General features: G+C 32.7%; 1 protein-coding gene and 2 pseudogenes across 1 annotated transcript; all 3 read right to left on the bottom strand.

The window, feature by feature from the left end:
* Positions 1 to 1,202: 1,202 nt before the first annotated feature.
* Positions 1,203 to 3,023, bottom strand: LOC117904740 (cytochrome P450 71B34-like). Its single transcript, XM_034817866.1, has 2 exons — positions 2,107 to 3,023; positions 1,203 to 2,029 (listed from the first exon to the last, which is right to left on the bottom strand). The coding sequence occupies exons 1-2, from the start codon at positions 3,007 to 3,009 to the stop codon at positions 1,421 to 1,423; spliced, it is 1,512 nt and encodes a 503-aa protein (XP_034673757.1). The 5' UTR covers positions 3,010 to 3,023; the 3' UTR covers positions 1,203 to 1,420.
* Positions 3,024 to 10,677: 7,654 nt separating this feature from the next.
* On the bottom strand, positions 10,678 to 12,794 carry LOC117912258 (annotated as a pseudogene).
* A 10,857-nt stretch (positions 12,795 to 23,651) lies between these two features.
* Positions 23,652 to 26,222, bottom strand: LOC117922060 (annotated as a pseudogene).
* Between the last annotated feature and the right edge of the window lie 1,115 nt (positions 26,223 to 27,337).

The following is a 27,337-nucleotide window of genomic DNA, read 5'->3' on the forward strand; positions in this document are numbered from 1 at the left end:
CTCCTATAATTATGATACTATTTTATATATATTTTATCTAAGTTTATTTTTAGCTCCTTTGTACTATAGTGATTAGAACATCATCTTATGTTCTATTTAAAACTCTTGTTTTTGTGACGTCATCATAAGTTCTATTTGAGTTTATTCTTTGTTCCTTTGGACTCTTATCATTGGGATGTCATCCTAAGTTCTAAGTTTATTTTTAGTTGCTTTATACTATAGTAATTGAGACATCATCTTAATTAGATTCTATTTAAGTTTATTCTTAATCTTGAACTTTTATTTTGTGACGTAATGATAGGTTCGATTTGAGTTTATTCTTTATTTCTTTGGACTCCTATCATTGGAATGCCATCATAAATTTATTTTTAGTTCATTTGGACAATCATCATTAGAACCTAGATCGGGTTCTACATAGATCTAATTTCTATATAAGTTTATTCTTAATTTCACTGGACTCTCTATCCTTCCAATACTATCATTGTAGCACAACCACAAATTTTGTCTTTTCCCTTTCGACTCCCAACACACATCCCAAGATTTTTTTTCTTTTTCCAATTATTTATTTATTTTTTCACATTTGAATTTATAATTTATTTTTATTTTTTATTTACATTTAATTATTTGAATATTCAAAAGTTTCCCATTTCCACAAATAAAAAATTATGTTCATATATTTCCAATCTTCCTTATCTAAAATTAAATAAATCAAACAAAAAGAATATCTAAACTATTCAATGAAACCGAAAAACTAATCTAGGGTTAAAATCATACTCTAAAAAATTAATCTTCAAATTCCAAAATCTCAAATATTTGCCTTAGGTTATCTAATCTTCGTAAGTCAAAAATATAATTTATACAACTTTTAATATGAAAAAAAAAACCTTTATATCATCTTTTAATTTATTATTATTTTTAAATTTATGGTTTTACCCTTCAAATTTAATTAGGACATTAAGGAAGGTATGAGGCTTGTAAGCATCTTTGAATTGTGATAATTTTTATTATTTTTTATTCATTTATTTAGATACTTATTTTATAGTCTACACTTGCGGCCAGCCAAATGTACAGACACCGGGGCCTTTGTGGCCTACTAACCGGATTCAGCATTAGAGCCGTGCACGCCAGCCCTAAACGCCCCTTTCGGAATCCTGAAAGGACCGTGATGACAGAGACTGACAAGACCTCACATACAAAAAGGCTTTGATAACCATGGTCAGAAAATTGGAATTATCTTCTTCCAAAAACTATTTTTACTACACAATTTGAAGGGGTTTTTGAAATGGTGATTTTGACAGAGACTAGATAATTCAAACACCAGAGCTTACCTCTGCTTCCCTACCCAACTGGCAATTGATAGATTCTGACAACCAGATCTACCGATATCAAGTAAACTTCTTCATAAGCTCATTTTATTTAGTCAACGATATTTGATTGGCACAAGGCTTAGAGCAATCTTTTTATGGACAGAGAGGCCTGGTGCTTCTTCCATGTTGATATCTCCCTCCTTCATCCCATGGGGCAGTTTCCAATTGAAATGATACAAGAGATTGGCAAGTGTGAGCTCCACCATTGCTATCGCCATATTCATGGCAGGACAAACTCTTCGCCCCGCCCCAAAGGGCAGAAACTCAAAATGTTGTCCTTTGAAATCAACGGAGTCGTCAATAAACCTCTCTGGGAAGAACTCTTCTGGGTTGTTCCAGAGGTTGGGATCTCGCCCAATCGCCCATACGTTAACGTAGACTTGGGTTTTTGGATAAATCTGGTACCCACTAATCTCTATAGTGGACATGGTTTCTTTTGGAAGTAGAAGTGGAATAGGAGGATGTAGTCTCAGGGTTTCTTTAACCACCATCTTGAGGTAGTGAAGCTGCTCAACATCACTTCCCCTGACTTTTCCTCTTTCTCGGATGTGACTTCTGACTTCATCTTGTACTTTCTTCATCACTCCTGGCTTCCTAGCTAGCTCGGTCATTGCCCAGACCACGGTTATTGCACCGGTGTCTACTCCGGCCAAGAACAAATCCTGCTCAAAGAAGTGAGCCTTAATTTCAACAATCAAAATTGAAGCAACAACACATTCATGATAAAAAAGTAGCTTACCATAAGGATTGCTTTAACATGATCTTTAGTGAGCTTAAATGTACTAAATTCATCTTGTTCCTTCTCTATGTTGAGCAGCACGTCAATAATGTCCTCATGCTCCTCTTTCATCCTTCCTGGATTGAGATGCTCCTCAATCACCTGTTGGTAAAAGCAATCCAATTCATGGAAACTCTTCTCCAACCTTTCATGAATCCCAGTGAGTCTATCCACAATCCTACCGACATATGGAAAGAAATCAGCCGCAAAGAAGCTGCTCATCATGGCAGTGGCTTCATGAACCACTTCTTGAAATCTCCCTTTACCGAATTCACTCCCTTCAAAACTCCTCCCAAATGCAATCCTGCAAATCATATTTGCAGTGAGAGACATGATCTTGTCAGTGAGGTCAACGGGGCTTGCAGAAGAAGATGATTGTGCCAAGGAATCAATCAGCAAAGCAACCTCTGCTTCTCTGAGGACCTGAAATGACTGCACCCTATTCGTGCTGAAAAGCTGGAGAACGCATATCTTTCGGATCTCCCTCCAATATGGGCCGTATGGTGCAAAAGATATGTCAAGATAATTGTAGGACAGTCTTCCAATGGCGATTAAGGGAGGTCTACTGCAACAGGAAATATCATGATCTTTCAACACCTTTTTTGCAGCTTCTGCGGATGAGACTACAAGGGTAGGAACAAAACCCAGGTGAAGGAGCATTACAGGGCCATGTTTCTTAGATAGTTGCCACAGAGATTGGTGAATCAACGCACCAAGTTGGTGCAAGTTACCTATAATGGGAAGCTTAGGAGGGCCAGGAGGCCCCTTTTGCTCCTTCAACTCTAATATTTTCTTCAGAAGAAACAGCAGTGAGAGGAATAGGAGAACCAGGGGAAGCCACAGATCCGGGGAATAGGGTGCCATTGATGATTAGTTGGATTCTTATCAACAATAAATAAGCCATGGACCCCTGAAATTCCACTGGTACACAGTGATTTGTCCTGTTCATCTGTAGATAAACCATGAACCTTCAAAAGCCTTCCGTTCACACATAGCGAAAGTCACTTTAAGCCCAATTATAATTAATCATGACCCCTTCAAGTCCCAATTAGTTATTTGTCCAATTAATAGGTATATCTCTTGTAATCACTTCAATTTTTTCCTCCTTCCTTAGGACCCTTTTGGGAGTAATTTTAATAAAATTAGAAACGTTTTTCTTATGATTAGAAATGCCTCTTTGTAGAAATTAGGTGTTTTACAAATTTTAAAAATCACTTAAAATGACACCTCAAAAATTACTTAACATATTATTCTTTCAAAATCAATATAAACTAAGGATTTTGGCCGGTTTGTAATTTCCAAATCACAATGATATTTGAGATGTGAATTGAGGACAACATTTCAACATCCCACCTCATCATGTTGAAAATCTTGGCAACAAGAAAATCCAACAAGATTCCTAATTCCATCCATGAATCATAATATACAGCATTCCTTTATCAAGGAGTTAAAAAGGAAAAAAAGGAAACATGGAACACCATTCACAATTCACTCAATCAATCATTTCCAAGGATTTTGAAAGGAAAAAGAAAAAAATTATTTTAAAAATTATTTTTAAATATGAGTGTAGACCCTTTTTGTGGGGGACCCGGGAGAGAGTATTTTTTTTTTTTTACTTATTTGCATTTCTTTTTTAAATAAGGAGGGGGACCCCCTTTTCTGCTAGAAGGAAACCGGATTGGACGGGCGGCAAAAGAGCAAGGAGGCCATGCTGTTGATGAAAGAGGCCATGCTGCTGATGGGTGAACAGTAGAGCTGGTGATGGCTTGTGAAAGAAGACATAAACAGGGAAAAGGGGGAAGCGAGCGGTTGCTGGGGGGAAAAACGAAGGAGAAAAACAGAGAGGGAGCTGGTGCGAGAAGGAGGGGGGACTCTTTTACTCGGAGAAAAAAATAATTTTTGCTTGAGAGGATTCACGCAGGTTTAGCATTCTTATGTCTTAAGTTTCTCCATTATTACCGTTTTGCTATACTTTTTTTGCTGATATCCGAATACCTACTTTGATCATCTAAGATGTTAAACTCACTTTTCATGGTTACTTGTCGAGTCTCTGTTCTTCTTCTAAGTGTACTGTATGATGGTTGCGCTACTTATTCATGTGTTAGGATCCCCCACTAGCTTCTTTTGAAAGTTTCTTAATCTTCATTAAAATAGGTTTTGGAGTTAAAGACATCATCCTCTCTCCCGCATGCTCTGTTTCTTCATTCTATTTTCCTCTGTTTCTGTTCTCTTTCTTTCTTTGAGTGTTGGGCATCTCGTTTGAGTTTGGCTGTCTGGATTGGGGTGTTCTTTGAGGGGGTCCCGTACCTATTAGCTCACTTCTAGATGCAACAACGAAACCTCTTCGGCAAGGTAGCAGAGAGCTATTACTTGACAGCGGCATCAATGAGGTTGAGAGCAATTGAAAATCTGAAGAACAACCCATCAAGGTTGATGTGCTGGTGCCCCCTGCAGTCAAGCTTGCAGTAGTGAAAGCGAACCTTACTATGAGTGCCCCTAGGAGATTGCATAATTTATATTAAAGAGTACAGTAAGTTCCCATACAAAATATTAGTTTTCTTCAAAGTTACCTATTCACTTTTTTTACTTTGATTCTTTATTAAAGTTGATGCTGACATATAAATAAATTTTTGTTGGTAAAAGGGCATTCACACTCTCAAACTTACCCAAAGCCATATGTTACATGTCATATAAATGAAAAAAGGCCCGGTTTTCACTAACCCAAAGCCATATGTCATTTTATTTATTTATTACTATTATTATCTTCTTCACCTTTTGATGCCAAAATTTAATTTTAAAAACTTTAATCTTCAAATAATTTTCCTAAACTCTAATTTCTTCTAAATTTAAATTCCAAATTCCCAAATTTTAATTTTCACACCAGTTTATTTAATCATTGTCATTTTATTCATTTATTTATTTGTTTATTTTTAAAATTCCATCTTTAAACAAATTCTTCAAAATTCCAATTTCCAAACTTAATTTCCGATTTCCAAAATTCTAATTTCTTTCTAATTTAATATTCAAAATTCCAATTCTTAAATTTAATTCCCAAGACTCCAATTTTTAAATAAATTTCAAAAATCCAGTTTTCTCTTCAACAGTTTTAATGTTTTTCAGGTTTCAAATAATCTTCTATTTATCTCGACTTTACATAAGTATGAATGTAATTTTCATAATTCCAGATTAATGGAATTTGTGGGATTAATTTGTGCAAGATAGATCGGGCTTTGGTGGGGGCCCAACATATGTGATTTCCTTATGATTGATTGATTGTTTGTTTAATTTAATTGTCATGCATGATTGATTTTATTCTGCTCTATGACATGCTCGAAATTATTCCTTAATTGTGCACTAACCTCACTTCTTGATAGCGCTTTATGGATCACTGCCCAGGTACGCATCCACATCCGCTCGGGTCATTTTCTATATGCATGTTTAGATTCTCACATGTACATGATCACTCTGAGTATTCATTGATTCCCTCATCAATTGTCATGATTGCTTCATTTTATTAGTAGAGACTCGACTTTAGGGACTTAGAGGGGTGTTACGGTCTTTATCGTACCTTCCCGATAAGTAACCTGACCCTCGAACCCAACCCGGTTTTTCATAGACCACCTTTTCCAAAATAAGGAGTCGCACTTAGGGTTTTTTTTCTTATTTTGTTTACCCTTTTAAAAATAAAACAAAAATAAATGGCGACTCCAAGTCAATTTTTCCTAATCAATAAAATCATTTTTCAAACAAAAATCAAGTTCACCATCGAGTGGGAAACGCATGAGCCGAAATGCGGGGTCCACAATGAGAATTCTAATTTTTTTTTTAAAAAATTATGACATTTTTTAACACATTAATAAAGAAGTTACCTTTTCAAAAGACATTTAAAAATAGTTTTGAATTTGTGGTACAATATAAATAACTTCCATAAATGGATAACCTTAATAATTTCATAATACACAATTAAATTTATATGATCGATTAGAAGGTCTACATAAAATATGTGTCGAGTGTTACTTGTTTTTTCTTTGTCAATGTTTATTACTTTCTTTACACTTTTGAGATGAGAAGTCTTTACCGTGTGTTTATTATGTTATTTACTTAAATAAGTTTTATTTGATTAAATGTTCATAAAATAAAACAATAAATAAGGCGATGTTATATTTAAAAAAAAAAATAAATATTTAATAGAATAATGAATAAATATATTTTTTTTTAAATCCTCTAATGATATACTGTAGTGTAGAGTGTTATCGACCAATATGCAACACTCTCATAGATCTTTTCAGTTTCTACTTCAATAACATTTAGAGGATTTTTCATTCAACAAAAGTGACCCACTCAAAGATAATTTCTCTAAGAAAATATCAATCATTTCATCATTACTTGAGAAATTATCCACAGTGATTATAGATATTTTTCTATTAATATTTCAATCCAATAAAAAAAAACTAGTAACACATAAAAAAGAACTTATTTCCTATGTGGAGGAGGCACATAAATAAATATATATTAAATAGCATATGAAAACAATAAATTACTATGACTTTTTCAAAATCATTCGAAACAATCAATGTCAACTTCCTTTTTTTAGATATCAATGTTCCATTAGAAGTTGAAGTACTACTATATGTAGATAGATTAAAACCAATACTTGGTGTGCAAAATTTTTTCTTCTTTGATTGTCATTTTGTTGAACCTATAGAATGTTCTAAAATAGTTTTACAACACTATAATCACAATAAAATTCTATTTGTCATATGCTTAAAATTTAAGTACAGAAATAAAAAGAGAAACAAACAATTTAATTTACTATAGCCTAAGTTCTAACATTAGAGTGTTAGTCTACCAAAGAAAATAATAACCTCTTTTGAGTGAATGGAAAAAAAATTTGAGGAACCAAGTAACCAAAAATTTATAGAACCTAGAACCAAAATGGGATATTTCTACTTTCACAGATCCTCTTAAAAAAATTGATAGCTTCTTAGAATCTCTAATTTCAATTGTTAGACATCTCAAGAATTGTTTGCACGACTCATATTAGACTTAAAAGAATGATGTTCTTGTACCCAAACACAAATTTGAAATTAATATTTTAATATAATAATAAATTTGTTCATGTTTATCGTTCATTTTCATTGAGTTACTTGTTTGGGTAGCTCAGGGAATTTAGTCAAATAGGCTGAAAATTATTAGACTCCAGTAACACAAACATTTGATTTACAGAGAGATCTTCAATATCCATTCACCACTTAGAATCGACCTTTTTTTATTATTCATTATTGTTTGGGTTTTGGAGAAAGAAAAGTAATAAGATGAGTAATACGGGGAAAGTTTGGATAGTGGCAGCAAAGTTGCAAAGGGACAGGCTAACAAGCCAACTAATTGTCTACCTTCAGCAAATCCACTCCCTCTTAACCACAAATATGAAAATCAAGTTAAAATTTAGGGTTCCTCTTCACCGCAAATATGAAAACCAAGTTAAAATTTAGGGTTCTCTACCTGGAAATAAGGAATCCACATAAAGATATGAATATTAATATCTTTATATAATACGATTATTTTTTAAAAAAGTTTAATTTCTTTTAATTTGAAAAAAAAAAAATCATAACATAGATGAATTTAGTAACATATTTTGAAAAATTAATTTTTAAATTCTCAAATTATTTTTAAAAATTAGAAGATTTATTATTCAGTCTCACTTGATTTGGTTTCACTTAATTCAAAATTGAGTTGTCGAGTAAGAAAATTTAAAATAAACAATAAAATTATGATGTATTATATATCATATTTAGTCTATTATTTTTTATAGTGATTAAATATATTTTTAAGTTTCAAATCATTTTTAAGAATTATTAAATTTTATAATAAATTTAATATATTAAGTCTTGTTTGATCTAAAATTTATTTGTCAGCAATAAAATTTATAAAAATATAATTATGTGTAAAGAAACGATAATAAAATTATTCTAGACTAATTCTAGTAAATGGATTTTTATTATAAAGTGTATTATATTTTTAGGTGTAAATCATTTTTCTCAATTCATAAACTTGTTGATAAATCCGATGCATTCAAGCCTACTTGTTTAATAAAAAATTTATAAAAGTATAGTTTAAAAGTGCAAAATAGAGTCATTTTAAATCCATTTTTATCCATAAATTTATAGTATTAATTAGTTGATTATTTGAGTTTTAAATTATTTTTAAAAAATTACTAAATTCTTTAATAAATCTAACGCATTAAATTTTACTTGATTTTGAGTTTATTTACCTAATGAAAAAATTCACAACATATACTTATATGTAAGGAAGAAACTAACAAAGTCATTCACAATGTATTTTGATCTATCAATTTCTAATGGTACTTGAATTAATTTTAAGTTTCATGACTTTCTTGTACTAACTAGATTAGTTCTTGAGTTCCAAATTATCTTCAAGTTTCAAATTATTAGTTATAGCTTAGTTTTTGAGTTTCAAATTATTTTTAAATAAAATTATTTCTAAAAATTGTTAAATTATATGCATCAAATATCATTTTATTTGAGGTCTCATTGTCTAATAATTTTTTTTTAAAGAAGTAGAAAGAAATTTGAAAAAATAATTACAATTAAAAAAGATATCATATTTGAAGATTTTATATTTATATATATATATAGTGATTGGTGAAGAGAAAATAAAATAAGAAAAAGAGATGGTGTTATTTTTTTAATTATTTTTTTCAGTTCTCCAAATTTTCCGTTTATTTTTGAAAAAAACCATTAAAATAATTTTTATTTGTTTTCTACAAACTGTTCTTCATTCCACTTTAATTTTTAAAAATCGGTTTCAATTAACAACCAACGAAAATGTTATTAATTTAAAAAAGCAATTTCTTACCTCTAAAAATAAAAATTTATTTTTAAATCATAACGAAAACACATTAAATTATAAGAGTCATAAACGACAATGTTGATAAGAATCCCAATCCTTTATTTTTTTTATTTTTTTATTTCTTTTTTCTTTTTGGGCATCAATTTCACAAGACATCTCGACCTTATTTCCCTATGTTAACTAAGAAACAAAAAATCACTTCATTTATGAGTAAAGTCCTCCTCAAGAGATGACCTTCAGAACCAACCTTTCCCACTTGATGTTGAAAAGAAATCTTCAACAACTTTTGATAAGTTGTGACACAAATTAAGCTGTAATGGTTGTAGAAGGTTGTCCTGATATTGAATTTGGCATTATGTACAAAAGGAGCTAAAAGAATGACAAAGAAAGATTGAACATAATTGAAAAAAAGAGGAAGAATGCCCATAAAAAACTATTAAGTACCAAAGGGAAATGCGGTCCTCCTCATCGAACGTATCACTCTCCGCATCTACCAAACTGCAAAAATCCCTCTTTGCATATAGAAAGTAATGGAGTAAAGTGGAGTTATTCATGAAGAATTTTAACTTCTTCACTAATATCTTGATAAAAATGGTAATTATATTTGTATCATTTACATGGTGGTTAGTATTTATTTTAATATCTCACTTTATTATAAATTGCAGAGGTTTTCACTTTCTTTTTATTTTGCACCCCTTATTATTTTATTTTTAAATAAAAAAGACATGTGAAACTATGCCAATGTCCTCCTTTTTTTGTACTAGTGGATGAACGGAGAAGATAAATGACTGGATTGGAATGGTTACGAGTCTCTTTCATTCAAACAAATAAAATAAATTAGAGATATGAATGGAAAAAGGACTGAAAAGAAATGTAAGAAATTACCGATGAAAATAAAACATAAATAAACCATTAATCTATGTTTGCATCTTAGAAAATTTGAGAAAAAAAAAAGAAATAGAAAATGAAGAGGACTAAGTAATTAAAAATTAAAATTAAAATTAAAAATTAAAAATTAAAAATTATTTTTACATTTTTTTTCAAACTAATTTTATTTATTTTTTCACCTTTGTAAAGATTAAAAATATATAAAAAATTTGAGTAATTTTATCTATATTTATTTTTTTGTATTTTTTTTTTAGAGTGAATCAAATATGAAAGGTAAATGATTTTTTTTCTTAAACTAAGCGTTGCTATGCATATGGTAAATTATTAAAATGATGATAATGGATTATAAGAAGAACGCCAACAAAATTTTTCTCTTTTTCTTTTTCTAATTTTCCTCAATTTTTATTCTCATTTCTTTGGCGCAAGCTGTTTTCAATCCAAACGAAATTGAACCTTCCATGGAAAAGGAAAAAAATAAAACAAAATAAGCACTATCAAATTTCAAATTATTTTTTCCATGAAATAAATTTCCTTTTTTTTTCTTTTTTTCTTTTTTTTTTACATTTTTCATGGAAGAAACGATAAAAATGTTGGGAAAAAAAAAAAAACTATTCAAAAGTATTTTATTTTTAATTTCAAAAACCTAATTTATTTTACCTTTTCTTCCTATTTTTTTTCCCTTGGATTTTTCTTTAAAACATTTCCGAGAACAAAGCATAATCAACCAAACATAGCCTACACGTTTCCTATGTCATTTTCCCAGGAAAAAGGACAGGTGTTTAATCTCCGTACTCCACTTATTTTCATTAATTTATCAGCAACTTAAAGTTTTCGTGGGACAAATACAGAGAATATCAAGAACGATTCCTCTTATCACCGGCATTGTTAAGAGTGATGGAGAATTGGCACAAGGTTAAGAGCAAACTTCTTACGGACAGTAATACCTGCTGCTTCTTCCATGTTAATATCTGCCTCCCTCATCCCATTCGGCAAGTTCCAATTGAAACGATATAAAAGATTAGCAAGTGCGAGCTCCACTGTTGCAATCGCCATATACATACCCGGGCAAATTCTTCTTCCCGCTCCGAAAGGCAGTAGCTCAAAATGTTGTCCTCTAAAATCTACAGAGTTGTCCATAAACCTCTCGGGCAGAAACTCCTCTGGGTTCTTCCCGAGGTTGGGGTCTCGCCCAATTGCCCAAACGTTTACGTGGACTTGGGTTTTCGGGTAAATGTGGTACCCGTTTATCTCAAAATGTGACATGGTTTCTCTTGGAACTAGAAGTGGGGCGGGAGGATGCAGTCTCAAAGTTTCTTTGACCACCATCTTGAGGTAGTGAAGCTGATCGACATCACCCTCCGTGACTTTTCCTTTATTTCCAATGGAGTTTCTAACTTCAACCTGGGCTTTTTTCATTATTCTTGGGTTCCTAGCAAGCTCGGTCATTGCCCAAGTTAGGGTGATTGCACCAGTGTCCACTCCAGCCAAGAATAAATCCTGAGGCACATGTTAAAAGTAGGCAAAAGAACACTTTAGTTCCAAGTATACCAAGCTAAGCATTATGCCATTCTTGGTTCAAAGAAACCAAGACGCAAAGTCAAATTAAATGATAATCGATTGGCCCTTTTGTGGATAGCTCCAAGGCACTCTACGTAACTGCTCCTGCCTCCCGTCTCTCTCCTCCACATTTCCATTTACATCATTAATAGAACTTATCAAGTATTTTATGACACGAGATCTGACCATAACTACATTAAAACTTAACGATGTAAAGTGTGTTGAGTTATCCAAGTGTGAGCTTAGGAAATGTGATATTAAGCTTCCCAAATGGGGACCTGATCTATCATTCATCCTTTAAATAGCTAAGAGTTGAAACAACAATAATACATATTCATGATACTTAACAAACTCAAAAAGAAACGAAAAAAAATGAGACGGATCAAAGGAGTAGGTTGGTGGCTTACCATGAGGATTGCTTTTGCACTATCTTTAGTAAACTGTACAGCACCGGATTCAGACCGTTCCCTCTCTATTTTCAGCAGCACGTCGATGATGTCTTCATGCTCCTCTTTCACCCTTCCTGGGTTTAGATGGTCCTCAATCACCCGTTGGTAGAAACCGTCCATTTCAAGGAAACTCCTCTCAAGCCTTCCATGAAGACCAGTGAGTCTATCCACAATCCGACCCACGTACGGAAAGAAATCGGCTGCAGTGAACCCGCCCAACAAAGCCATGGCTTCATGAACCACTGCTTGAAATCTTCCGTCACCAAACTCACTCGCTTGAAAACTCTTTCCGAATGCAATCCTGCAAATTATATTTGCAGTGAGAGACATTAACCTCTCGGTAAGATCAATAGGACTTCCAGAAGAAGATGATTGCGCAATTGAATCAATCAGCAAAGTGACCTACTATTCTCTGATGAACTGAAACGATTGCACCCTTTTTGTGCTCAACACCTCAAGAACACAGATCTTGCGTACTTCCCTCCAGTAATCGCCGTATGGCGCAAAACCTATGTCTCGGTGATTGTATGAGAATTTTCCAGGTCCAACTAAGGGAGGTCGACTGCAACAATCAATATCATGAGTTTTCAAGAATTCCCTTGCAGCTTCCGCAGAGGAGACTACGACGGTAGGGACACCGAGCTGAAGGAGCATGATGGAGCCATATTTCTTAGATAGTTGCCATAAAGAGTAGTGAGGCAACGCACCAAGTTGGTGCAAATTACCTATAATGGGAAGCTTAGTAGGGCCAGGAGGCAGCGGCTTCTTTTGCCCCTTCAACTCTATTTTCCGTTTTATGAGAAACATAAGAGGGAGAAGTAGCAGAAGCAGATGAAGCCAGATTGATGGAGAATAGAGCGCCATTGGAGCTTGCTCGCTCTATGAATCTTGGGTGGGTTGTAGATACACTACAAAAAGATACTTTTATAGTTGCGGTCCTATCCTGCAGCTAAAATTAACAAAAAATTGTGACCCTATAAAATTTAGATAGGGATAAAATCCTATGGCTGTAGCCACTTATAAAACTGCCACTAGAAGAAGCTAAAAATTATTAATAGGCTATACAGGGTTGCAGTTTTCTCTTGGCTGCTACCATAAGGCTCATATGGATGTACTTTTCTTGGCCCCTACTACAGCTAATTTATGTAGACATAATTTATTCACTACTATAGATCTTTATTTTTATTTATTTATTTTTTTCAATCAAAATTCTTGGCTGCCTTTTCCTATTTATCAATTAAAATATTTTCAAGAGGAAAACCAATATCCGAACACATTTACACACACACAATTGCCAATACTTTCAACTTTAATAGAAAATAGAAAATGCAAAAGACTTTGATGAGCTGTTTTGCTGAACCACTGGCAAAAAGTAGTAAGCGAGCACTTGTGAGCATCAATTGCAAGGTAGGCACTTGCCATTTCTCACCAGCCTGAGCTGCACTCACAAATGGTTTTTGGTGTGTGCAGGATGAGCCATCACTCTAATGCTAGAAGGCATTCTTGAGGTTTCTCACCACCATGTCCTTTCCTCTTTCAGTTCGGTGTCCCGCTGATCTGATCTTCAGACAACACCAAGGTTCAATCTGCGAAGTAAGGGACTCATCAATGTTTCCTTCAAACAAAGACAAAAAGCAACGGAAATGGATCATTCTGCCTTTTCATTTGTGTTTCTACGTATGACTCGTAGTGATCACCTGGTGGAATTTGGTCATTCAGCGAATCTCATCGAAAACGGTTTCACAGTTCAGGGGATTATTGGTAAGTTTGGAATTAAAGTCTATTATTTTAAGCCCTTTCAGTATTTATAGTCAAAGCAAAAGATGAAAGGCACAACATGATATCTTCAGCTTCAGTTTTTACTTTTGCTCTTGACAAGGCTGAAACTGATCCTGGAATCAAAACTCATATACACAAGTAGATATTTAACAGGAAAGGATCCAAATCCCTTCAATTGATTAATGTATAAATGAATCGTATTCATTGTTTGAAGTGACAGCAAAATTCTGGAAGAAGAGAAAGTTTGACACTGGAGATCAACAAAATGACAAGACCATAAATAAATTTAACACCAAGTGCTACTGCTCCAAGATATCTATGATGCATCTCTGAAAAATTCAGATGATGATCAAGAAGGCAGGCTCCAAGAAAATTAAAATAAATGAATAAATGGTGATGATAATAAATAAATAAATAGAAAATCATCCATAAAATGTTATTGGCAAATATTTCACAAAGTGAAAAATTCTATGCAATTTGAACACATACTTGGTGATCATGTCCAAGGAAGCAATGAGAAACTATATGTAAACTACTATACAAAAATAGAAACAGAACCTACTAAGTAGAAACAAGTGTTTTCCGCTAGGAAACACAGGCCAAAAGAAAAAAAGGGAAATGATTCAAAAATGAATTACAAAATAAGTGATGTGGAGGCAAAAGGGACCTAATGGGCCTCATATGCATATGCTTGGAAACAAAAAATTTATCTTTCTATGTAGTCTAACGATAAACAACATATTCACCCACCTCTCATAGGAGGTGGGGCAGTTGTATATTGTCTCCACATACGCCAAAACCTGTTTCTTGATCACTAGAATAAATAGGAGGCAATTAATCAAGGCAGGTAATGCAAATCCAGACAATAGAGTAAGACTGGAAGATAGAGCATACATGTAATTGAGAAAAGTGTTGTAGTTCTTGTCCACCTGAATGCCAGCTATTCAAGTGCGGTAGATTTTGGCCTTCATCTCTAAATTGTAAACAGAAATGAGATGGTGTTTGCTCTTCTTCTCCTACAATGGACCCAGTTGTTTAAGAGACATGGAGATAGCTAGATTAGGTATATACAGCTGTGTTTGGTTTTGTCTAAATGGAAGTAAGATAAGTCAATGAGATTTTCTAGATAACAATTGTTTTTCTTGGTGTTTTGAATACATTTCCTATATCATATAAGCTGAGTAAAAATCTAGAAGAAGAAAGCCAACAAAATTATGTTGTACAAGTTGATGCTACATTTGGATATTGCTTTAACGATAAGTTTTGTTGTAATAATTCTTTCCTAGTGAGATGGGTAGGACTCCAGTTTGAACATTGGACCCGTCTCTACCAACCCAACATCAAGTCCATGGGCAACTCGGGTCTCTATGGGTTCTTATAGGTTTTCGCATCATATCAAGAAAGTAATTATTTTAAAATTTATATCATATAAATCATATTATAAAAAAAAAATGTTAAAACTCTGATAATTATTTTTAAAAACTGTTTTAGAAAACAGTTTTTAACAACTGTTTTTTTGATGTTTTATAAAGTAAAAACTTGTTTAAATATCTAAAATATTTTAAACCTATTTTTAATATTTTTAAATATATTTTAAAAATAATTTTTATATTTAGTGTTTTATTTTTAATCATTCTACATATTTATATAATTATTTTTTAAAATTTTTCTCAAAAAATTAAAAATAATTAAAAAATGTTATTTAAAAACACAATAAAAAATAAAATAAAATAAAAAACAATTTTTTAATTATCAAATGTGTTCTCAAGAACACAAAACTATTTTTGACAACATATACCCAAAAAACCCTAAATAACTCAAAATCATAAAATATATGTGTTAGTTTCTAATTTAACATAAATAATAATCCATAAATTCAAATTTCAAAGACCAAAGTTAATTTAACAATTAAACAAAAGTAATAAATCCATTAATCTAAAATAATTAATAAAAAGCAATAAGTCACATCCTATGATAACTAAAAAGTGATAAATATAATTTAATTTTAAATAATAATAATAATAAATAAATAAACAATAATCACCTTTAACATATGACAAGTTTTATTAAATTATATTTAAGTTGTTAAATTAAAACTAAAATTTAATTTTCATTTTAAATATTAAGATTGTTTGATAAAATTATTTTAAAATTTATTCTAAATCATCAAATTAATATATTTATCCTCATAAATTATAATTAGGGTAAAGAAAGTCAAATAATAATAAAAGTTGTGGAGTAACGAAAAAAATCATAGAGATAATTAAGATAAATCATAATAAAAAAAAGTAAAATAAAGATGTAAACTTAATAATAATTAATCGTTTTTATTTATTATTTAAAATTATTTTTTATTTTAAGTTATTTTATCAACTATATTTAATGTATTTAATTACTTGTAAGTTGTAACTCGTAACACATACACCCACTAAATGGGAGTAGAAAAAATAATTCCAAATTTACTGTAATTTTGTCCAAATAGAAAAAAGAAAATAAATTGTAAGTGAAAAATAGTCTCTTCAAAAACGATTTATGAACTTTTAAAAAAATTATAAAAAATTGTCTTTCCAAAACACGATTTCTAAATTTTTATTTTTATTTTTTATATGAGAAATCGTCTCTTGAGAAATGGTCTCTTAAAAAAGTGAGATATCGTCTTTTAAAGAGACAATTTAAAAATAAAAAAGAATTGAAACAAGTGAGAAATTGTCTCTTAAAGAGATGATTTCCAAAAATATATATATATAAAATTCTCACAAAAAAAAAAAAAAACAAGATATCTTGTCTTCAAAATACGATTTCCGCACAAAAGTAATAAAAATAAAAAATAAAAAAAAACCCAAGTGGGCAGCACAAAAGTGAGAAGAGAGTATTTTGGCCTTTCCAAGCTTGAAAAAGAGCACCCAAATAGGCTTTTCATCTACATTGGTAATACGTTGAATGCAAATGTTAGGAATGGGTTTTCGGGGATTTTGGTTGATTTGTTTTGTAAGGGTAGTTTGATACCAGAGCTTCAGGATCCAAGGACTTGGGAGAAGTTGAGGAAGAGGTTGAGGAAGGATGGGAGGATTATGGTTAATGTTGGAGAGAGTTGTGTTGAGGCAAAGGATTCAAGGAGAGATGGGAAGGTGGTAATGGAAGAATCATTGAAGGCAATGCATAAGGTCTTTGGTGATCAGTCTTTGTTTTGAATCTCGGAAACAGGAAGGAGGATAGCTCCATTGTTCTCACCGGCAAATTGTTGGATCTTAATGAATGAAAGAAAGCTCTTCCCTAATCTTTAAGGTGTTATGTGGATGTGGACGCCCGTCAGTTCCTAGTGTGACTGTTTCCATTAACCACTCTCTAAGAATAAGCATTCAGGAGCAGTCTACTGATGCAATTCATATATTAGTGTTTATTCCTGTTAGAAGCAATGCTTTTTTTTTTTCCTTGGATTGTGCAAAGCTTATTTATGAGGTTTGAACTTTTCTCCCACCTAAAATCATCATCTCTTTTGTCTCTTTGTTCTCAATTGGTTCATTAGGGCATCTAAGTCATAAAGAGTCACATGATTATAAAATGGATTTATAATATATTTTTATTTTAAATTATATTAATTTTTTTATAATATATAAATAATTAATTATATTATAATATATATTAAATTTGTTGTAAAACAAGGACAAATATAATGCAAATCAAAGTAGTAGAGATAAAATATATCTTACTTTGATATATAATATGGAAGAAAGAATCAAAAAAAAGAATTGAGAAAGTGAAAGAAAGAGAGAATGAGAGGAAGAACTTTTTTTTTTTTCTCGGGATGCTCTTACATGGGGTGTAAGAAGCCTTTTATAAGCTTCATAATATGAACTCTCATTACTCATCTTAAAGATGAGTAAATGGAGTTCATAATGACCATCAATGTGGTCATTCACTACTCTTCATTTACAACACTTCCCCTTGGATGACCACCATATTAAAAGAATATGTCTCATTAAAACCTTGCTAGTAAAAAACCCTATAGGAAAAACCTAGCGAAGGAAAAAGAGTAGAATATTCTTTTCTTGGTATATTAGGACTGCCTCATTAAAAACCTTGCCAGTAAAACCCAGTAGGACAAAACCTGGACGAAGGAAAAAAGAGTACAGTACACTAACACCCTTTTACAAGCATACTCCCCCTCATGTCGATATCCTTGAGTTGACGCATTCCAATCCTATGTATTAACTTCTTGAATGTTGAGGTTGGCAATGATTTTGTGAATAAATCTGTTAGATTATCACTTGAGTGTATTTGTTGCACATCAATTTCACCACTCTTCTGGAGTTCATGTGTATAAAAGAATTTTGGTGAAATGTGTTTAGTTCTATCTCCTTTAATATAACCCCCTGTTATTTGTGCAATGCATGCAACATTATCTTCAAATAATATTGTCGGGTCACCTTTGATAAAAGAGAGTCCACATGATTCCCGAATATGCTGGATCATAGATCTTAGTCATATACATTCACGACTTGCTTCATGAATTGCCAGTATTTCTGAATGATTTGATGATGTGGCCACCATTATTTGTTTGACAGATCTCCATGAAATAGCAGTATCATTGCAATTAAACACATACCCTGTTTGTGACCTGCCTTTATGTGGATCTGAAAGATATCTTGTATCTGCATATCCAAGCAATTGTTGCTTTGATTCCCTTGAGTAAAATAAACTCATATCAGTAGTTCCGCGAAGATAACGCAATATATGTTTGATACCATTCCAATGTCTTCGAGTTGGAGCAGAACTGTATCTTGCTAATAAATTGACAGAAAAAGCAATGTCTGGACATGTATAATTGAAAAGATATATAAGTGCACCAATAGCACTAAGATATAGTACTTCAGGACCAAGTAACTCTTCATCCTTTTCGCAAGGACGAAATGAGTCATTTTTCACATCAAGCGATCGGACAACCATTGGAGAACTTAAAGGATGCGTTTTATCCATATAAAAACGCTTCAAAACTTTCTTAATGTATGTTGATTGATGTACTAAAACTCCATTTGGAAAATGCTCGATCTGCAAGCCGAGACAAAATTTGTTTTTCCAAGATCTTTCATCTCAAATTCCTTTTTCAAGTAATTTGTTGTTCTTGTGAGCTCTTCTGGAGTTCTAACAAGATTTAAGTCATCAACATACACTACAATAATTGCAAATCCGGTTTCTGATTTCTTAATGAAGATGCATGGGCATATAGGGTTATTCACATACCCTTCTTTTAGCAAGTATTCGCTAAGGCGATTGTACTACATGCGTCCAGATTGCTTTAATCCATACAAGGATCATTGTAACTTGATTGAGTACATGCTATGAGGCTTTGTATTATTTGCTTCAGGCAATTTAAATCCTTCGGGGATTTTCATGTATATATCATTATCCATGGATCTGTATAAATATGTTGTCATAACATCCATGAGATGCATATCCAATCCTTCTGAGACTGTCAAACTAATTAAGAAACGAAATGTGATTGCATCCATGACGGGAGAATATGTTTCCTCGTAGTCAATACCAGGTCTCTACGAGAAACCTTGTGCTACTAATCGCGTTTTATATCTTATGATCTTATTATTCTCATTGCACTTTCGTACAAATACCTATTTGTACCCAACAGGCTTTACATCTTCAAGTGTTTGGACTACAGGTCCAAAAACTTCTCATTTTGTTAATGAGTTTAATTCTTCCTGTATAGCTTCTTTCCATTTTGGCTAATCATTTCTATGTCGACATTCTTCCACATTTCGTGGTTCGGGATCTTCATCATTTCTTATGATATCAGAGGCCACTTGGAAAGCAAAAATATTGTTAATAACAATATTATTTCGATCCCATTTTTCTCGTGTTTGTACATAACTTATTGAGATCTCACAATTTTCAGGTACATGTGCCTTTTCAAGGGCTTCTTGTTCAATATGTGCCTCTTCAGGGGCTTTCTGCATTATTTGTGCCTCTTTTAGGGCTATAGATTTATCAATTTTAAACTGATTAGTCATTTTGATGGTCTCTTCTAGAGTGCCAAGTTTTTCTTGGGTTCTTCTCTTCCGGGGAGTTACATTTTTTGAGCCGACAGGTCTACCACGCTTCAGGCGTATCTTAGTTTCATTTGTTAACTGTCCTATAGGGACATCAATCCATGCTGGAGTATTTGCAACCGGGATATGTGACTTTGTCACTTTCTTTGTATCAATGAATGCATCTGGTAATTGATTTGCAAGATTTTGCAAATCAATGATCCTTTGAACTTCTAGTTCACATTGATTTGTACGAGGATCAAGATAGGTCATAGTAGATGCCTTCCAACTAATTTCTCGTCGTTCTTTAGGAATCGACTTTTCTCCCCCTAATGATGGGAAAACACTCTCATTAAAATGACAATCCGCAAAGCGGGCTGTAAAAACATCGTCTGTCAAAGGTTCAAGATATCTTATGATAGATGGAGAATCAAAACCTACATAAACCCCAAGTCTTCGTTGGGGACCCATTTTAGTGCGTTGTGTAGGTGCAATTGGTACATATACTACACAACCAAAGATTCGTAAGTAAGAGATATTTGGTTGTTTTCCAAGCACGAGTTGTGAAGGGGAGTATTCATGGTAAGTTGTAGGTCGAATACGAACTAAAGCTGCAGCATGCATAATAGCATGTCCCCAGGCGAAAATAGGTAATTTGGTTTTCATTAGTAATGGTCGAGCTATTAATTGGAGACGTTTGATGAAGGATTCTACTAAACCATTTTGGGTATGAGTATAAGCAACAGGATGCTCAATATTTATCCCTACTGACATGTAATAGTCAATGAATGTTTGAGAAGTAAATTTGCAAGCATTATCAAGACGTATTGTCTTAATTGAATAATCTGGAAATTGTGCTCGTAATCTAATTATTTGTGCAAGGAGTCTAGCAAAGGCTACGTTACGTGTAGAAAGGAGACAAACATGTGACCACCTAGTAGAAGCATCTATTAAGATCATAAAATAACGAAATGGTCCACATGGTGGATGGATAGGCCCACATATGTCCCCATGTATTCTTTCTAAAAAGATTGGTGAGTCAAATATGACTTTAGTAAAAGATGGTCTGATTATCAATTTACCTTGTGAGCAGGCAGCACATGACTATTCATTAGGCGAAAGAATCTTCTGGTTCTTTAGTGGATGCCCATGTGAGTGTTCGATTATTCGACGCATCATTGAAGACCTTGGGTGACCTAGCCTGTCATGCCAAAGGACAAAAACTTTTGGGTCATTGAACTTTTGCTTCACGACAACATATGATTCAATTGGCTTTATAGTTGTATGATACAACCCAAAGGGGAAAGCCAGAAGTTTTTCCATTATAAGTTTCTAGCCAGATATAATGGAAGTAATGTAAAGATATTCTACATTATCTTCATTCATAGTTTCAATATGATATCCATTTTGGTGAATATCTTTAAAACTGAGCAAATTTCTTCTGGATTGCTAGAATATAACGCGTCATTTATATGGAATCTAGTTCCATTTGGCAACGTTATGTTTGCTCTTCCAGAGCCTTCAACTAAGTTTGTAGTACCAAATATGGTACTTACATTAGCTTTTATTAATGTCAATTTGAGGAAATATCTTTTATCTCGAAGAATTGTGTGCGTGGTAGCATAGTTTGCGAGACATACATCATCCTCATTCATCTTGAGACCAAATAACACATGGATTTCAGATATAACAAAAAAAACAAGGCATAATGTAAATAACAAAGTAAATCAGATGTAAATATAAGACATAATAATATATTATTTCATATATAAAGTAACATCAATCAATGTTAATTTTCTCATCATTTATCAAATGGTCTATTTTTTCATTAGGACCTCCAAAGAAATCAATGTCATAGTAGGTTAGGTCCAATCCATCACCATCGGTAAAGCTCATCTCTATCTCTTTTCCTTTAACTTTTATTGATGCTTGGTAAAGGTCGACCAAATGTTTGGGCATACGACAGGTACGCGACCAATGCCCCTTCATACCATATCTATAATAATTATTCTCATGGTTCTTAGGAGGTTTATCTTGTAAACGCTTCCCTTTTTTTGTATTGTCTCAATATTGTTCCACTTCTGGTGGTGCAATGAGGCTTTCTTTTTCTGAGAATTATACTATAAGAACCATGGTATCGGGGATTTCTTCCACAACCACGACCACGTCCTCGTCCACATCCACGAGTTTGGGACAATATTGCATTCACTTTAGGGAATGGTTTAGATCCGATTGGACGAGACTGGTGATTTCTCATCAAAACCTCATTGTTTTATTCAGCAACAAGAAGACATGATATTAATTCATAATATTTTGTAAATCTACGCTCTCGATATTGCTGCTGCAGGAGCACATTCGAGGCATGAAATGTAGTAAAAGTTTTCTCTAACATGTATTTCTCTATGATTTTTTCTCCACACAGCTTTAATTGAGAGCTGATTTTGAAAAGTGCAGAGTTGTATTCACTAACAATTTTAAAATCTTGCAACTTAGGTGCATCCAATCATATCAAGCTTTTGGGAAAATCACAGTTTTCTGGTGGTCATATCTTTCCTTCAAATTACTCCATAGAGAAAAAGGGTCCTTTACCGTAAGATACTCATTTTTTAAACCTTCATGGAGGTGATGGCGAATGAAAATCAATGCTTTTGCACGATCCTGCAGGAATGCTTGATTTCCTTGTTTGATCGTAGCTCCAAGGTTCATTGCATCAAGATGTAATTCAGCATCAAGGATCCAAGATAGATAGTTCTTTCCCGAAATGTCAAGCGCCACAAATTCGAGTTTTGTGATATTCGACATTGTCAAATAACTTCATATATATGACAAAACAATATTATTAGAATCAGTTATAATAACTTGATAGCATTGGTATAACTTTGATTATAAACAAAATCAAATAATTTGTTTATAACTTTTAACAATATGTAACAAAACAAATCAACAATAATATAAATATGTAAAATTTTATTCTATATAAATAACTTCAAGTTTAAGATACGAGAATTACCTTTAGAGCAATTCGTGCTGATAACGTGTTGTAAAACAAGGACAAATATAATGCAAATCAAAGTAGTAGAGATAAAATATATCTTACTTTGATATATAATATGGAAGAAGGAATCAAAGAAGAGAATTGAGAAAGTGAAAGAAAGAGAGAGAGAGAATGAGAGGAAGAACTTTTCTTTATTTTTCTCGAGATGCTCTTACATGGGGTGTAAGAAGCCTTTTATAGGCTTCATAATATAAACTCTCATTACTCATCTTAAAGATGAGTAAATGGAGTTCATAATGACCATTAATGTGGTCATTCACTACTCTTCATTTACAACAAAATTTTATTTTTTTTATTTTTTAAATTATCTCTTGAAAAGACAATCTCCAATTGTTTAATTTATTTTTTTTGGAAATCGTGCTCTTTTTTTTTAATCGTCTCTTCAAAATGAAATTTCTCATTCTTAGTAATTTGGAAAGATATATATTTTTTTTAAAAAAAAAAGGTCATAAATTTGAAGAGACGATTTAAAAAAAAATATATCTCTCTCTCCTACCTAACAAAATCTACCATAGATTTGAAATTATTTTTTCCATTATGGTAATTTAAGAATTATTTTTTAAAATTACGGTACTCTCGTCAAAAATCCCCCTGCCGTTCTAAGTTGACCGGTCGGTTTAAGTCATGGCTCCTATTTTCTTGCCTTCTCCTATTGCAGCATTGCACCACGTGACATCTCCTTTTCTTTCTACCAGGTCCTTTTCCTATCTGCAACGATTTTCATCAATTTCAATTTGGCCACAGATAGTGCAAACATTTTAATATTTTTATTCTTTTTATACGGGAGAGAAAATGGGAGAAATAAATTAAATAAGTATGTAAAAATAAATAAATTTAAATTTCTTTTTATTTTTCTACTTTTCTTTTCTTGTTAACAGTGATGGAGAATTGGCACAAGGTTAAGAGCAAACTTCTTACGGACAGTAAGACCTGCTGCTTCTTCCATGCTAATATCTGCCTCCCTCATCCCATTCGGCAAGTTCCAATTGAAACGATATAAAAGATTAGCAAGTGCGAGCTCCACTGTTGCAATCGCCATATACATACCCGGGCAAATTCTTCTTCCCGCTCCGAAAGGCAGTAGCTCAAAATGTTGTCCTCTACAATCTACAGAGTTGTCCATAAACCTCTCGGGCAAAAACTCCTCTGGGTTCTTCTAGAGGTTGGGGTCTCGCCCAATTGCCCAAACGTTTACGTGGACTTGGGTTTTCGGGTAAATGTGGTACCCGTTTATCTCAAAATGTGACATGGTTTCTCTTGGAACTAGAAGTGGGGCGGGAGGATGCAGTCTCAAAGTTTCTTTGACCACCATCTTGAGGTAGTGAAGCTGATCGACATCACCCTCCGTGACTTTTCCTTTTTTTCCAATGGAGCTTCTAACCTCAGCCTGGCCTTTTTTCATTATTCTTGGGTTCCTAGCAAGCTCGGTCATTGCCCAAGCTACGGTGATTGCACCAGTGTCCACTCCAGCCAAGAATAAATCCTGAGGCACATGTCAAAAGTAAGCAAAAGAACGCTTTAGTTCCAAGTATACCAAGCTAAGCATTATGCCATTCTTGGCTCAAAGAACCCAAGACGCAAAGTCAAATTAAATGATAAGCGATTGCCCCTTTTGTAGATAGCTCCAAGGCACTCTACGTAATTTTGCGCCTTCCTCCTCCTCCGTCTCTCTCTTTCAATGCTTTCATAATCAAACCAAGTCTTTAAATAGAAAAAAATATTGGTTCATAAATTACCGGTCAAACCAGTATGATAAGCGATGTAACGGGTAACATTATAAATATATTATTACATATTATTAAAATTAAAAATAATTATAAAAAATTATATATATATATATATATATATATATATATATATATATATATATATATATATATATATATATATTAATTAAGAATTAATAATGTTTCATTTTTATCTTATATATAACTATAAATTTATTAATATTTTAAATTTTCTTAAATGAAATATATATATATATAATATTTAAATGTGAATATATTAAAAATGAAAGAAAAATTATTTATTTAATTTTAATTAATTTTATAATTTTAGAAAATATCATATGTTTTATTTAATATTATAAATTTTTTTAGTAAAGAATATATTTTTTTGTTTGCCACATGAAGGAACAAGTCGGATGCAGTGGAGTGGTGTCCTAACTCATTTAACGAGTTTAAGGTCCCAGCCCTTTTAATGATATAAATCAAGGATGGGGAACTGGGCTTTAATATAAAAAGGGAGGGAAGGGATGGAAGGGAGGGAGGCGGAGGGAGGTGGACTCGGCCTGTTTCAACGAATAAAAAGGGGTTGCATTTGAGCTATTATTAAGCTTCCAAAATGGGGAGATCAGGTGATCTGATCTATCATTCATCCTTTAAACGGCTAAAAGTTGAAACAACTATAATACACACTTAAGAAACTCAAAAAAGAAAAAAAAAAAAAATGAGACGGAAAAAAGGAGTAGGTTGGTGACTCACTGACTTACCATAAGGATTGCTTTCGCGTTATCTTTAGTAAACTGTAGGGCACTGGATTCAGATTGTTCCCTCTCTATTCTCAGCAGCACGTCGATGATGTCTTCATGCTCCTCTTTCACCCTTCCTGGGTTGAGATGGTCTTCGATCACCTGTTGGTAGAAGCCGTCCATTTCATGGAAACTCCTCTCAAGCCTTCCATGAAGACCAGTGAGTCTATCCACAATCCGACCCACGTACGGAAAGAAATCGGCTGCAGTGAACCCGCCCAACAAAGCCATGGCTTCATGAACCACTTCTTGAAATCTTCCGTCACCAAACTCACTCGCTTGAAAACTCTTTCCGAATGCAATCCTACAAATTATATTTGCTGTGAGAGACATTAGCCTCTCGGTAAGATCAATAGGACTTCCAGAAGAAGACGATTGCACAATTGAATCAATCAGCAAAGCGACCTCCTCTTCTCTGATGAACTGAAACGACTGCACCCTTTTTGTGCTAAACACCTAGAGAACACAGATCTTGCGTACCTCCCTCCAGTAGTCGCCGTATGGCGCAAAAGATATGTCTCGGTGATTGTATGAGAATTTTCCAAGTCCAACTAAGGGAGGTCGACTGCAACAATCAATATCATGAGTTTTCAAGAATTCCCTTGCAGCTTCCGCAGAGGAGACTACGACGGTAGGGACACCGAGCTGAAGGAGCATGATGGAGCCATATTTCTTAGATAGTTGCAAGAAAGAGTAGTGAGGCAACGCACCAAGTTGGTGCAAATTACCTATAATGGGAAGCTTAGTAGGGCCAGGAGGCAGCGGCTTCTTTTGCCCCTTCAACTCTATTTTCCGTTTTATGAGAAACATTAGAGGGAGAAGTAGCAGAAGCAGATGAAGCCAGATTGATGGGGAATAGAGCGCCATTGGAGCTTGCTCGCTCTATGAATCTTGGGTGGGATGTACTTAGGATACACATATATCATCGGCTTCAACCCTAATTCCAACTCCAATTATCTTTTCCCCTTTTTTATTCTATAGCATTACATGTCACGTTTCGCAACGACAAGCACAGATTTGTCTTTTCTTTCTTTCTTTCTTTACCACAAATTTTGTGAAGTGATACAAAGCAAGAAAAAATATATTTTCTTTATAAAAGAATTTTTTTTTTTTTTTTGTCTACGAATGTCCCCATTCCAAGTCATAACATGCGTGTACATTCTCATGTATACGAGGGCATATACATACATTTCCATGTGCATGGAGCGGATCTTGAAGCTAACTTTCATTTTTTATTTTTTTTAAAACAAATATTTTAATAAGAAGTTTCCAATTTTAAAATATCTTTCCCATTTTTTTTCAAACCCTATTTTGTTTTTTTCGTTTTTTTCTCACTTGATATACCCAATGATGAAAATATGAGTAATCACGAATATCTCGGTACTTCGATTTTACTGATATATCGGCGGATATTTTGAAAAATAATATCGGTAAGCTTAAAATTGTTAAAAACTCATGAAAATGTAAGGAAAACTTCATAATAATATAATTAGAAGTATAATAGACATTTTAAAGTTATTTTATTAAAAATTTTGATATATGTATATCATGATTTATCATATTTGATAATAATATCGTATGCATTGGTAAAAATATGAATTTTATAAGTGTACATTTTTTATTAAATTACACTTAATATTATGATATTTGATTATAATATGTTTAATTTTAAAACATATATTAATATTAAAATATGATCCATTTAATTCAATTGTATTAAACAATATAAAATAAATTATGATATATATATATATATATATATATATATATATATATATATATATAATTTTTTAATATTTAATTAATTATTAATGATATTAAAAACATTATGAAGAAAATTATATAATTTTTATATTTTTGGTAATTAATTAAAAGATTTTGCATTTAATTATAAAATAATTATAATTAATTTGCTCTTTAAAATATTCTTTTAATATTTTCATACTGAGTTTAAGTATATATATATTTTTTGCACATTATATATCAAGGGGCTAGTTCGCCCAGATGGTAATCGGCTGAACCC

This window comes from Vitis riparia, chromosome 1 (assembly GCF_004353265.1).
Source record: "Vitis riparia cultivar Riparia Gloire de Montpellier isolate 1030 chromosome 1, EGFV_Vit.rip_1.0, whole genome shotgun sequence".
NCBI classification, from domain to species: domain Eukaryota; kingdom Viridiplantae; phylum Streptophyta; class Magnoliopsida; order Vitales; family Vitaceae; genus Vitis; species Vitis riparia.